The sequence below is a fragment of the Prunus avium genome, chromosome 5, assembly GCF_965620075.1.
Source record: "Prunus avium chromosome 5, drPruAviu1.hap1.1, whole genome shotgun sequence".
Classification (NCBI taxonomy): domain Eukaryota; kingdom Viridiplantae; phylum Streptophyta; class Magnoliopsida; order Rosales; family Rosaceae; genus Prunus; species Prunus avium.
The window spans coordinates 14,260,960-14,275,443 of record NC_142288.1 but is presented as its reverse complement, the minus strand read 5'-3'; the positions used below and the strand labels follow the sequence as shown (position 1 = coordinate 14,275,443).

The 14,484-nt window shown below is 37.7% G+C and overlaps 2 protein-coding genes across 2 annotated transcripts; both read left to right on the top strand.

Annotated features, from left to right (window-relative positions):
- Positions 1-1,622: 1,622 nt before the first annotated feature.
- LOC110755088 (HSP20-like chaperones superfamily protein) lies at positions 1,623-4,599 on the top strand. The gene is made up of 3 exons (XM_021956248.2): positions 1,623-1,779; positions 3,789-4,001; positions 4,151-4,599. The coding sequence occupies exons 2-3, from the start codon at positions 3,833-3,835 to the stop codon at positions 4,420-4,422; spliced, it is 441 nt and encodes a 146-aa protein (XP_021811940.1). The 5' UTR covers positions 1,623-1,779; positions 3,789-3,832; the 3' UTR covers positions 4,423-4,599.
- A 1,218-nt stretch (positions 4,600-5,817) lies between these two features.
- On the top strand, positions 5,818-8,359 carry LOC110755092 (putative inorganic phosphate transporter 1-9). The gene is made up of 2 exons (XM_021956253.2): positions 5,818-6,775; positions 7,257-8,359. The coding sequence occupies exons 1-2, from the start codon at positions 6,054-6,056 to the stop codon at positions 8,056-8,058; spliced, it is 1,524 nt and encodes a 507-aa protein (XP_021811945.2). The 5' UTR covers positions 5,818-6,053; the 3' UTR covers positions 8,059-8,359.
- Positions 8,360-14,484: the final 6,125 nt, after the last annotated feature.

Sequence of the window (14,484 nt, the reverse complement as noted above, 5' to 3'; positions counted from 1 at the left end):
ACTGCTAGTTTTCTATGACATCCTATTTCTAATGCATGTCTACCGTTTTAATGTTTCAGTCAATGGTAATAACACTGCTAGTTTCTTATGACATTCTATTTCTAATGCATATCTACCTCTGTAATGTTCTAGTCTAGGGTAACAATACTGCTAGTTTACTGTCATGTTGCTATTTCTAATACATGTCTACCAAAGAAAGGATGAAGAAAGAACAAACCAAACCAACTCAAAACAAGCCGAGCTTAATTTTTTTGAACAAGCCCAAACAATTTATTATAAAAAAATTTGCGGAGTATTAAAAACAAGCCGAGCCCAGATTCTTAATACTACTATGTCATAGAAGTACATTGTTAATACTCTATCATATAAGTACATTGTTCATACTCAGTCATAGAAGTACATTGGTAAACCAAAATGAGATCCATAATTGAAATAGTAACAAAAGATAAATCGATCATTAAAGCTTAAAATACATTTCGAAAATCAACTAAAATCCGAAGAGAAACACATAATTGAAGCAAAAGATAAAAAATCTCAAGTCCAAACCAAATGACGACGACGACGATGACGTGGCGAAAGAGGAGTAGAGCTAGGAGCATCCAAGGTTCCGAACAATCAGAAGAAAAAAGAAGAAGAATAGAAGCATGATTTTAGAACAAGAAATCAAAGGTGAAATATTGAAAATTGTAGATCAGAGATGAAGAATGTAGTTGGACCTGAGACTAAGCTTCAATGGAAGCTCCTCTTGCTCCAACATCGAGAAAGCACCAGCGAGAAAGGAGAAAATGAATCTGATTTGGTTTTTTGGCAGATCTGATGTTTCTCGCTCAAATTCATAGTACAAGGGCAATATAGGTATTAATATAGGTATTTTACATACACAAATAAACTAAAAAATAGTTATTAAATTGAAGTGTTTATAGTTTTTAAATGGTATAGGGCTTCTTTATAAGACTATGTCTAAGATTGGGTATATAACTAAATTTGTAAAATAATTATTTGAGAACATCCTTGTAAGGAACATTATGTACGTAGCTTAACCATATGAGCTGTCATTATTTTAGGTATTCTTTGTAGATTTTGCAAAAAAAATAAATCCAACAACATTTAACTACTTGATTAAATGGTAGCTATTTTATCTTTTTTCGTGGTACAATCGAATGCATGGATTTCTAACCAAGCTTTTCGGTTTACTTGGAGGAAAACGAGCATTACTTCCAACTGATTAAGATTGGACAAAAAGAAACTATAAACCCTTGTGTGTGACCTAGACGTGGATGCCAAGTTATATAAATTGATGGACATTGAACATATGCCTAAAAATTTGAAAAGAAAAAAACATTGGCCTAAAATTGATAACATAAGTAAACAACAAAGGCAAAATACGTGACAATTACAAGGATCAATTTGTGGTATAATCGTATAGGAAGAGAAAAATGAGAGAATCATAGCAATATGGACAAGTAAGTGATTATTTTGATCCCTATGTTTACAACTTACAAGGTACATGACAATTTTAGCAAATTGAAAAGAATTAAATATGTTTTAAGATGACGGTTACGGTAAACTACAGTACCCATTTGTGACTTTTGGCGTAAAATAATATAAAAACCCTCTTCTGAGCGTGCACCACCTGCATAGTCATCGTCTTCTTACAATTAGAGCTTCCACAGAGCAAGCGAGAGAGAGAGAGAGAGAGAGAGAGAGAGAGGGGGTTTGAACTACTGGGGCTTGCACCTTTGAGTTGCGGTCGCTGTTTATCTGGAAAGGAGGACTGAGGTAAGCAGATTTGGTTGTAACAATCATCCAGAAGAAATTTTGAATTTTGAATTTCTTGATAAATGGGGCACTTTGGCATTGGAATTTAATTCCAGCTTGAAATCCATCAATTGCGAATTCGGCACTGTAAGGGCCGATGGCAAAATGCATTGCCAAATCCATGAAACCAAACTGACCATTTACTGAATGTTTATTTGATTCATTATTTTGCTATCTGGTTCTTGAATTTGCTCAAGTAGAGTAGAGGGTTTGGTGTTGCTTTCGTTATTTTAAACTGTGAAAATCTTTCTTAGAGCTCGAAGCTTGAAGCTCTCAGGATATTTTTCTTTTGGGTTGCGATTAAGTTTAGTGGCGGAGCATGAGAGGTGAAGATACAGAAACTTAAGTCTGAAATCAAAGAATTTTTTCTTTTGTGGTTAAATTTTAGGAACCATTTTGGTTCTCTTGCTTAACTTGTAAACCCAAAAGAGGGAATATTCAAAGAAGCATAATATTTAGCCTCAAAGCTCTATGAGTGTGTAACTGGAAGGGGATTAAAAAAAGACAATACCAAACAAAGATAACTACTTTTTACATAAAAGAAACTAAAACCTAGATGAGAAGTTAAAGGAAGAAACAAAGACATAGCTTTTCTCAGAAAATTATTAGAAAACAGTAAATATTCAATTTGATTGGAGGGAAGTTTTGTATTGAGGGCTTTCCAGGATGGTGTTCTCTCTGCTGGTTTAGGTTTTCTCTTTGGGTTTTTCCGTTTCTTCTATTCGTTTAGGTGTTTCATGAACTAATTGTCCATGCTTCTTGTATATCTTGTCTTTTCTCTTAATAAATCTTGTGTTTGTTATAAATATATAAGAAAACAGTATATATTCAACAAATTTATCATCAGAAAACCTAAAACAATACCTAATTCCAAAATCATCAGTTCCATGTATCTATGAAAAAATAGCATGAAATTTTGTGCTTATTGAAAAGTGATTTGTGCTATAGTTCATGCTTCCTGAACAAGGTGAGATATGGCCCAACCAAACACAAATAAAGAACAACAGGAGCCAAAGAGACAGTAAAATTTCCAATCATAATTCTGTTCTGGTACTTGAATCAATTGTTGTAAACAGGTTAGCAACCATGTCAAACAGGCAGCCAATTTCATTACCGCAGTGGTGTTGTGCCTGATGTAATTTTTTGGTCCAAGTTATTCTTTACAAGAATGCAGAATGCTGTATTTTGCCTTGAATCTTTTTTATTTCTCCTTCCAAAGATGTCTGTATCAGCTGTGAGAAATGATATGGTCTTCATAGTAGTGTATGGTTCTTCTAAAAACAAATTGCAGCATATGGTTAGCCTACTGGTGCCTTAAGCCCAAAGACAGAAAAGTGTTGGATCCTGATACAAGTTGTTCTTCCTAAACCTGTTTTATCTTGAGAAGTGTGGAGCAACCAATGACTTGTTTGATTAATGATGGATGCTCTCATCTCATGTCAGTTTCGCTTGGATGTAATATTTTACATTTATTATGGTATTTATCTCAGGCATGTATTTTGCATTTTGCGGGGTTTTCTTCTTCTCCTTTTTATAAACCTTTTTTCATGTGTATTCTATTCAGTCTTTCTTTCATCATCATGATTTTCTCACTCTTCCTCAAATCTGTTCGTCTGCTTTTTCGTTTTTATTTTCTGTCAAGACACCAATTACTACAACTGAAAAAAAGAGAGACACCAATTACTAGCTGCCATACACCAAAAAGAAGAAATAATATGCTGTAATGGACATAAATTTCACAAGGCATTTCAACATACTCAATCTGTAACTCATAGTTTCACACTAACACATTGAACAACTTTTATGTATTTTCATATTAGTTTACGTAAAAGCTTTTATTTTCTTGTTTTTGAACTGCATGTGAGTATGCTAAATCTCAGATTACATGTGAACTTAAATTCTGCTGATTAATATAGATTTTCCTTACTTCATGAAGCTTCACCAATTGCTTATTTAAATTAAACTAACAGGTGTATCTGAGTGATCACAACGGTAAAGAAGCAAAGTTGGTGGCATGGGAGTGGAAAATGTGGCTGATCTTCCACCTCTGGATCCAGCTGTTGTTTTGATTGGAACAGCAAAGGGAGGTAATGTTGGACCTCCTAGTGGTCTTGTTGACATTGGCGTGAGTGAAGCTGCCTACCTTTTTCGAGTTGCACTTCCTGGTATTCGGAAGAATGAATGTAAGTTACCTCAGTTCTCATTGGATATGCATGTCTCTCATGCTGGCGTATATATGAAGTGCTATTATTGCACATGGAGCTCTTTTTAAATGCTGAGTTAATGTAGTCAAAGATAGCAATGACCAAGTAGGTAACTTTTGCTCTAGCAGGTAAGGTAAAATGTGATATCCAACGTGATGGAAAGGTTCATATAGAAGGAATCATGACAGGTGTTGGACTTTTGAGAAACTCGTCAACTGTGTACCATTCGAGAGTCCAGCAACTATGCCCACCAGGAGCATTTAGCATATCTTTCCGTCTTCCTGGACCTGTTGACCCCCGTTTGTTTTCTCCTTATTTCCGGCATGATGGAATCCTGGAAGTGGTGGTTATGAAAGGCAAAGTACCTCTACCCGGAGAAGGCAGGTTTCCAAATCTGTGAGGTTAGTGGAAGGGCACTCTCTTAGGTTCTGTCTTGTTTGGAAAAAAAGCAGTGTGTTTTAATTGGCGCAGTGATGCATAGAGTCAGTTTGAGGAGAAAATCAGACTTTATATAAATGGATAATGAAGTTCAAATAGCTAGATTGTTTAATACAAAGAATTAATTGCAAACTCAAAATCTGGGGTCAAGCTTTGACCCAGATCATCCATTATGCAACTTTTTAATTATCATTCTATAGTGAGGGCCTTATGTATGGCCTTCAAGTGAGGTCCTATCTCTGAACCGTTGGACTAACCAATTTGATCCAACGGTTAAGAGATAGAGCCTCACCTAAGAGCTTGCAATTGTCAAAACTTGTTGAGGAGCAGTGTATATAAACTTGGACTTGGGCTGAGTTTTGGGTACCCCTCCAAATTTTGCTTCGAGTCAAAATTCAATAAAAAAAGAAAATATAACAAAATTCTATAGCATTTTGCTATAGAAAATTGGAATTATCATGAAGATATGACATTTACTGGGCCAGCTTAGTGGAATTTGCTACGAAGTTTGGGTTGTTAGCTAGTATAAGTCCAGTATTTCTGAAACTGAAAGCATAGACAAAAGCAGTTATTGTTATTAATTAAGTCAGACAATACTATTAATAATCTTGATCAATGAAAGATTAGTCCAAAAAAGTGTCACCATTTAAGGGTCCACGCGGAAGTAACTCTCCATGTTCTCATTCGTAACTTGCTACTTGATTTATAAAGATAAGAGAGAGACAGCTTCTTTTAAAGCCATCACACTAAATAGTACCAATTAGCAGCAGTGCTGACGTTCCTGGCCTCCTTGTAGTCTCAGTATTAATCTAATTGACCAAAAATACTTACTTGTAAGTTGTAACGGAAATAATACTGTTTTACAATTTCATAGCGCTATTAACTAGGAATAGCAAAATAGTGTTATTACCGTTTCATGAAAGTCTTTCCTTTTTATTCAAAACTCATTCAAAATAATTACTCAATAGCATGGCAATAGCAACTGGCAATGACCGTCACTAAAATTAAATCCACGATTCTGACTGAGAATATGATTACATTCATCCTAGGATGTGTGGCTCCGATAAGGTCCACAAAACGTCAAAAATTAGAATGGTCCACAAAATGTCAAAAATTAATTACTACCAAAAGTCCAACACGTGCCCTCCCAAATAAAAACAAAAATAAAAACCAATGCATATCAAGCTTATGTATATCAGAGCAAGCAAGCAGAGGCACGAAGAAACATAATGTACACCAAACTTATGGGCCGATCACCTGTCACATTTATAATAAAATTAATAATATATATAAAATATACAATAAATGACGCAAACAAATTAAGTATTAATTGTTGAAACCATATGATTCCGCATATCCTTGGAATCACATACTCGTATTAGCAGGCCGTCCACCTTAATCACATCAAATTTCCTCTGCGAAATTACCTCATACTTTCCTTTCCTGAATCCTATCTCCCCATAATTCTTCTCTCTAACCCTCTCTCTCTCTCTCTCTCTCTCTCTCTCTCTATATATATATAGCTCCACAGATGTAAGTATAATTAGCTCGCCTTAATAGCATATAGCAAAGCTTAATTAGTACATCGTAGTGATGGCGTTAAAAGTCCTTTATGCCCTCGACACGGCGAGGACCCAATGGTACCACTTCAAGGCCATCATCATCGCCGGCATGGGCCTCTTCTCCGACGCCTACGACCTCTTCTGCATCCCTCCCATCCTCAGACTCCTCGGTCGCATCTACTACCAAAAACCACACCTTCCCACCGACGAATTCAACAACGACGACGACAACTTCGTCATCCGCAGGCATGTCGACTCCGCGCTCCTCGGCGTGGCTTTCCTCGGCACCGTCATTGGCCAGCTGGTCTTCGGCAGGCTCGGGGACCGAATCGGGAGGCGCCGCGTGTACGGCCTGTCCCTCATGGTGATGATTCTCAGCGCACTAGGCTGCGGCTTCTCCATATGCACCTTGCGGAGCTGCGTTCTGGTGAGTCTCGGATTCTTCAGGTTCCTGCTCGGGGTTGGGATTGGCGGGGACTATCCACTGTCGGCGACCATCATGTCGGAGTTTGCCAACAAGAGGACACGTGGCTCGTTCATAGCGGCCGTGTTCTCGATGCAAGGGTTTGGGATTTTGGCGAGCTCGATCGTGACGATGGTGGTGTGCGGGATCTTCAACGCAGCGTCCCATCCCAACCCCAAGGAGAAGACTCCGAGTGAAGCTGACGTCGCATGGAGGTTGATACTGATGCTGGGTGCAATTCCTGCTGCCATGACCTATTATTGGCGTATGATGATGCCTGAAACTGCCAGGTAACTAATTATTTTTATTTACTCTAAATTAATTATTTACTATATTGATTATCATTTGTTTGACATTTTGGGTTGGATTTTATTTATATATGTATGAGTTCGTCAACATCTATGCGTCTCATCTTGGTTGGTTGTATATGTGAGCTGTAAAATTTTGAACAAAAATCTTGGTAGGATGTGTGGATGAGGAGGGAGAGGCCAGCAGGGATTAACAATGACAAATAAAAATTAAGCCTAGAGTTAAATTAGTTGAATTGATTTTCCCTCCCTCGACTCTTTACTATTGGTAATTTTTGGTGTGATGGTGACACTGCCGCATAGTATTATTAATATACTCATATTATAGGCGTGTGTACATATTCATATGAGTATATATTCATACTCATATTCAACTCATATTAGTTGAATTGCATGTCATGCCTCTGTTTCGTAACAAACAACATAGTATTGACTTACAAAGCAATTCCTTTGTTTGATCTAGATATACCGCATTGGTGGAGCTAAATGTCCAACAAGCGGCTAAGGACATGGAGAAAGTGTTGGATGTTTCACTGAGTCAAATTGCAGAAGATGAATCATTGACATTGCCTCAAGATCCACCGTCCTATCCCCTTTTCTCCAAGCAATTCTTACGCCTACACGGCCGCGATCTCTTCGGTTGCTCAGCTTCGTGGTTTCTCGTGGACGTAGTCTTTTACAGCAGCAACCTCTTCCAATCTAAAGTTTACGGAAAATATCTCGGGAAAAAGTACGAATCCAACGTGTATGAAGATGCTATACATGTTGCGCTATTTCAAGCCATCGTTGCAATATGCTCAACAATTCCAGGCTACTGGTTCACTGTGTATTTCATCGATCGCATCGGAAGGCGCAAGATTCAAATGATGGGTTTTCTCATTATGGCCTTGGTTTATTTCGCAATTGGGATACCTTACACATCTCATTGGCAACATCACATAAATAAAGGTTTCATGGTCCTCTATGGCCTCACTTTCTTCTTTGCAAATTTTGGACCAAACACTACTACTTTTATAGTGCCGGCTGAACTTTTCCCGGCGAGATTTAGGTCAACCTGTCATGGGATTTCCGGGGCGACTGGGAAGGTAGGGGCCATTATTGGCGCAGTTGGATTTGGGTGGGCCTCACATGGTCAAAAGGAGGATCCTAAAGCAGTCAAGATCTTACTGGTGATCTTAGGTGGAGTTTGTCTTTTGGGATTGGCGGTAACGTATTTTTTCACACCAGAAACGAAAGGCAGATCGCTAGAAGAGAATGAGGAATGATGAGGAAACATTTATTAAATGCTCAGATGTTTGTTTCATAACTAGTGAGGTCAAATGCTGCTGCTATTCATAGTTCCTAGTTTATAGTTTGCATACGGTGATGAAGTTATTGCTGCAATTACTTAGAAATTCAACCAATTTTTTCTTCTACTACGTGTGTTTATGTAGAAGCCTCTGTACTGTATCTCCCTTTATCTCCTGTACATAGTAGGCTGAGGTTTCAGGGAACCAGCCATGAGGAAAAAGTATAGTACTAGTGAATTTTATATATACTATATAGGAAATTATGCATTAAATACGAGTTTCGGTCTCTTTTTTTATCACAGAAGAGGGAGGGGGTATTCTCACACAGTTTCATGGAGATCGAACGGCATACCAATAGCCAGCATGCAACCAGCTCTACCACTGAGCTAAGACCCCATCTGCAGTATTGGGTCATTGTTTACTTGACCTAGTTTTTCTACTTTAGACATCAAGCAAAAGCTAATTTGTTTAGATAGAATATGCGACAAACGTCTCTTGTCAGCTGGCCCCAATGCTTAACGAAATGTTAGGACATTACCACTTTGTTCCTAAGCCTATTTGGTTGGGGACATCATTGCCACGTTTCACACCTGGCCACCACCGCCAGACACCACCACCTTCAACCATCAATCGACACCATGGCACCATGTAACCAATGAATCAAGCCATTGTGAATTGAGTGGGGAACTGACTTGATACTTTTATATGCCTTCAACCGACAAGGGACTTCAACAATTTCTATAGTGCAGTTGAAGTCAAACAATATGGGTAGAATATTTTTAGATATATTTTATTCACCAAAAGGAGGTATTTATAATACAAGGTTGTAACCCTAGTAGGGTTGTACAAGGAAATAAGATAAAATCTTAATTACACAATATCTGTACAAAAAGGAAAGAAATAGAGTCCTAATAGACTAGGAAATAAATATCCTAATTAAGTTAGGATCTCGCTAACACTCTCCCTCAAGTTGGAGCAAAGATGTCACGTATGCCCAACTTGTCAAGCGAGTTGAGAAAGACAATAGTAGACACAGCTTTCGTAAGTACATCTGCCAGTTCATACTTGGATGATATAAACGGAAAAGAAACAATCTCAACATCCACCTTTTCTTTAATGAAATGTCGATCAACCTCTACCTGCTTTGTACAATCATGTTGCATAGGGTTATGAGCAATCGAAATTGCAGCTTTGTTATCACAATACAAATCCATGGGTTTTTGGGGCGCAAACCCAATATCTCTCAACAATCTCCTCAACCACAGTAACTCGCACACACCTTGAGCCATCCCATGATACTCGACTTCGGCACTAGACCGAGACACCACTTTTTCCTTTTTACTCCTCCAAATAACAAGATTACCACCAACCATAGTCTAAAATATTGATAATATGGACGAAATATCGAGGATATTATCGTTTTTTCAGGTCAGGGATATTTCGGAATGTATCCATACACATCGTATAAATATCGATAATATCGGAAAATATCGATGTCGATAATTTAGCTCACACTTCAGCGATATTTTGAGCAATATTTTGTATAATATCGAAAATATCGATGTAATGGAAAAAAAGAAAAAAAAAACACAAAGCACGCACTCAAAGGGGATTCAAACCCGTGCCATTTCACTCCTCCAACGCGTTAACCATCATGTTGCTTTTTTTTTTTTTTTTGGTGATAATATGCTAAAATATGTATATTTATATTGTTTTATTTTGAACTGTTTTTGCAAGAATTAGATTTTCACATGAGAATGTGAGTCTTTGACCTTTCCTTTTGGGATGGAATCGAGTGGCTCATGGAAAGAATCCAAAACCCAATCTTCAAATGATTTTGCTTATGGACAACGTCAACCAATCTTGGATCCATATGGGTGGCATGTTAACAATTACATGGAAAACTATTTTGGGGATTTATCATTTGATGACTACTCACAATACACTTACTCTACACATAGAGATGATGAAGATACTGAAATTTTTTGAACCTCATAGTCACTCATGTATCCTACCATGCAATGTATAAAGTGTAAAATATTGTAGTAAATCGTTATATATAAATGATTAGGCTTTTTATCACAAATGGTCCTTGACGTTTACGAAATTATCACGAATGGTCCTTGAGGTTTTTTTGTGACACTAATAGTCCTTAACGTTTGGACTTTTTATCACAAATGGTCCTTGCCGTCAAAAATTCTGTTATGTGTATGATGTGGAAGATAAGTGGAGCCCACATGTACAATCACATCGTGACATGTGGATTAAATAAATAAATAAATATTTTTTATTATGAAAATCCATTAAAAAAAACCATTTAGAGAGTAGAGAGAGAGAGAGAGAGAGAGAGGCTAAATGGTTTTTTAATGGATTTTCATAAAAAAAAAATTATTTATTTATTTATTTAATCCACATGTCACGATATGATTGTACATGTGGGCTCCACTTATCTTCCACATCATACACTTAACAGAATTTTTGACAGCAAGGACCATTTGTGATAAAAAGTTCAAACGTTAAGGACTATTAGTGTCACAAAAAAACCTCAAGGACCATTCGTGATAATTTCATAAACGTCAAGGACCATTTGTGATAAAAAGCCAAATGATTATGATGTGTTTTCTCTTCTTTCATTAATTACTACATATTTTCTACACTTATAGCGTTTGTCAGCTCGCTATATAATCAACTTAAATTAGTTAAACCCATCATGCAATGAATTTCCTTCCATTTTTTTTGGGTGATAAACTAACAGATAATTGACTAAATAAACATCCTCCAAAGTTTCAATAAAAATTTCCAAGTTTTCTTACAATTTCCGTGGTTTTTATTCAATTTTTATCTATATTAATAATATCCCAATATTTTCATCGAAATTTCCGTGTTTTTGGACTACCTATATTTCCGATACACCATCGATATTTTAGACCTTGCCACCAACAAATGTGAAATACCCAAACATAGAAAGTCTATCAGTGACTGAACCAACCCAATCAGCATCCGTATACCCTTCCACATTTGTATGACCATACTTGGAAAACGTTAACCCCTTACTAGAAGTGACTTTCAGATACCTCAAAATTGACTCACTGCACTCACTGCACTAGGAGAATGCATAAATTGACTCACTGCACTCACTGCATATGCAATATTATGACGTGTCTGAGCTAAATAAATCAATTTCCCACAAGTCGTTGATAGCGCTCTTTATTAGTAGGGACTTGATCAGGATACAACCTCAACTTATGATTCTGTTCACTAGGGGTATCAATTGGTTTACAATCCAACATTCCAGTTTCTGCAAGTAAATTCAAATATACTTTCTTTAGGATAGAAAGATACCATGTTTAGATCTGGCAACTTCAATTCCAAGAAAGTACTTCAAATCACCCAATGATTTCATCTCAAACTCGGAAGCCAGATACTTCTGAAGATTTTGCATTTCTGCCTAATCATCTCCAGTTGCAATCATATCATTAACGTAAATAATTAAAGTTGTCAATTTACCTTTATGACTTTTTAGAAACAAAGTATGGTATGAGTTACTCTGCACATACCCAAATTTTTTCATAGATGCTACAAACCTCCCAAACCATGCTCTTGGAGACTGTTTTAATCCATATAAGGATTTTCCAGCTTACACACAACACCCTCCTTGGAGGTCACAAGAATTACCAGGAGAAAGATCCATGTATATTTCTTCCTTGAGGTCACCATGTGGAAACGCATTATTTACATCAAACTGTAACAAGGGCCAATCACGATTAGCAGCTAGGGGCAAGAGCACACGCATAGTATTGAGCTTTGCTATTGGAGCAAAGATGTTTAAATAATCCACTCCATAGGTACGAGTATAACCGTTTGCTACCAATCTAGCCTTGTAATGGTAAATGGAACCGTTAGCTTTATGCTTCAAAGTAAACACTCATTTGCACCCAACAGCTTTCTTCCCTCTTAGTAAATGGACTAAATCCCAAGTTTCATTCTTGTTCAAAGCTTCCATTTCCACATTCATAGCATCCACCCATTTGGGGTCAAAAAGAGCATCCTGCAGCTTAGTTGGTATACATACACTAGATAATTGACACAAATATAATGCATATGACTTAGACAAAAGATGAGTTGACACATAATGGCTAATGAGATATTTAGACTTGGCATGTATATCAGGAGAATATTGTACTTTAGGTTTTCCACGAGTGGTTCGTGGGGGTAATTGATAAGTTGACACAGATAGATCATTAGAAATTACCTCACTTAATTCATTATCACGAGTAGAATGGGGCACTGGCAGGGTAGAGGGGGTTATTGTATCGAGCTTATCCATACAAGAATCACTGTCACTATTTTCAGATACAGGCGACTGGTTGCTTGCTTTAGTGCGACCGGTCGTTTCGTCACAGAGAGCACCTGCTTCATCTCTAGATATGGACAACCGGTCGAGTTCCAAAGGGCGACCAGTCGTTTCTTCACAGAGACCACATGTTTCATCTTCAGATATGGGCCACCGGTCGTTTCCTTCAGTGTGACTAATCGTTTTCTTCCCGAGAGTAGTATCTTCAAACACATCATTCTCTAATCCAAGACTCTCCAATTCACTCATGTTTCCCCCTGAATTGAAAAAGAGGGAGAAACATAATAAGACACTTCTTCATGGAAAGTCATGTCCAAAGTAACATGCACTTTCTGGGTAGGTGGATAATAGCACTTATAACCCTTCTGAGTAGAAGAGTAGCCAATAAATACACAACGCAGAGCACAAGGATCAAGTTTACTCCGTTGATGAGAGTAGACATGAACATATGCAACACACTCAAAAACTTTAGGAGGCAACTTGGAGACGGAGACAAGGGAAACAAGTTTACCAAACACATCATGCGGAGTCTTGAAATCAAGAACCCGACTAGGAGTACAATTAATCAAATAGGCAGCAGACAAAACAACATGGCCCTAAAGATAATGGGGAACAGCCATATCCAATATCAGTGAGCAGGCATCTTCAAGCAATTGTCGGTTCTTCCTTTTAGACACACCATTTTGTTGAGGAGTAAAAGGGGTTGTCGTTTGGTGAATAATACCTTGAACACGGAAGAAGTAAGCCAAAGTATTATTCACATATTCTCCTCCATTATCAATCCGGAATACTTTGACCCGAGCTTAAAACTGAGTAGACACCATAGTACAAAACTTTGGAAGGATGGAAGCAACATCATGTTTATTTTTCAGCAAAAAACCAAAGTGAGTTGGGTAAAATCATCAAAAAATGTGACGAACCAACGAAATCCGTTCGAAGTAACACGAAGCGAATGACAAGACCCACCTCGAACTCCTCCGAATCCGGAAGTTCTGACATCGTCCTAATGCCGGGCCCACTCACTAAAGAAACGAGACTTTCTGCCCAAATTTCGACAGAGTCTATCCTGAAAAACGAACATTTCCAAAATTCTCAACTTGTTAAAATCACACTTAAACATCCCAACAGGCAGTATGCACAAGATAACAACATGCAATTAACATCAATGGCCTTCGGCCTTACTATCAACCCTAACATGGGCGACATCAGAGCATATCTAACAGAATTCAGTTTACAAACGAAAATAATGTTCATTAGAAGAGAAAGGATTCGAAAGTTTATCCTATATAAACTCGTCTCGAGTTCACGACTTGCTATGGCCGTTCGAATTCAGGATGATCTATTGCCTGGGCAGCGCAAAACAGAAAAGTGTGAGTGGACAAAAATAAAGTTTAGTTCACATTTGAAACCAACATAATATAACCCCACCATTTAGAAAACGATGCTGAAAACAATATGCATTCAAAACTGACATATTTATTTATACGTATATAGTCAAGTCAAACCAACGTGAAATCCAAAGTCCGTAAAGTTTACTATCACCAAACCCATTCCAAAACCTTTCCCAACTACTTTCTCGAACCACGTGCCAATTGGCACAACGAGCGAGAAAGTATCCTAACTGATAAACAAGAATGATTGAATATATATATATATATGTGTGTGTGTGTGTGTGTGTGTGTGTGTGTGTGTGTGTGTGTGTGTGATACTACCAAGTTTGTACTGGGAAAACAATTCAACCGGGTGATTGTTTGACTAGTCCACATGGAAGAATCCTCAATTGACCATGTGGCTAGGGAACGAGCCGTCCAACTGAGACTAAGCCCACCAGCACATACAACAGAATCCTCAATACTTGTACGCTTGTGACAAGTTCTACGCACGCAGACTAACCCCTAAGGGTCTACGAAACACCCCGTCAAGGGTACCTGGGTTCCAACCTTCCAATTATCTCATATCACCAAGTATCCAATTTCCAATATTCAATATCCAATGAGGTACATAGGGTAGTGCTTATAGCACTCATGACTGACATAAACCTCAACTCC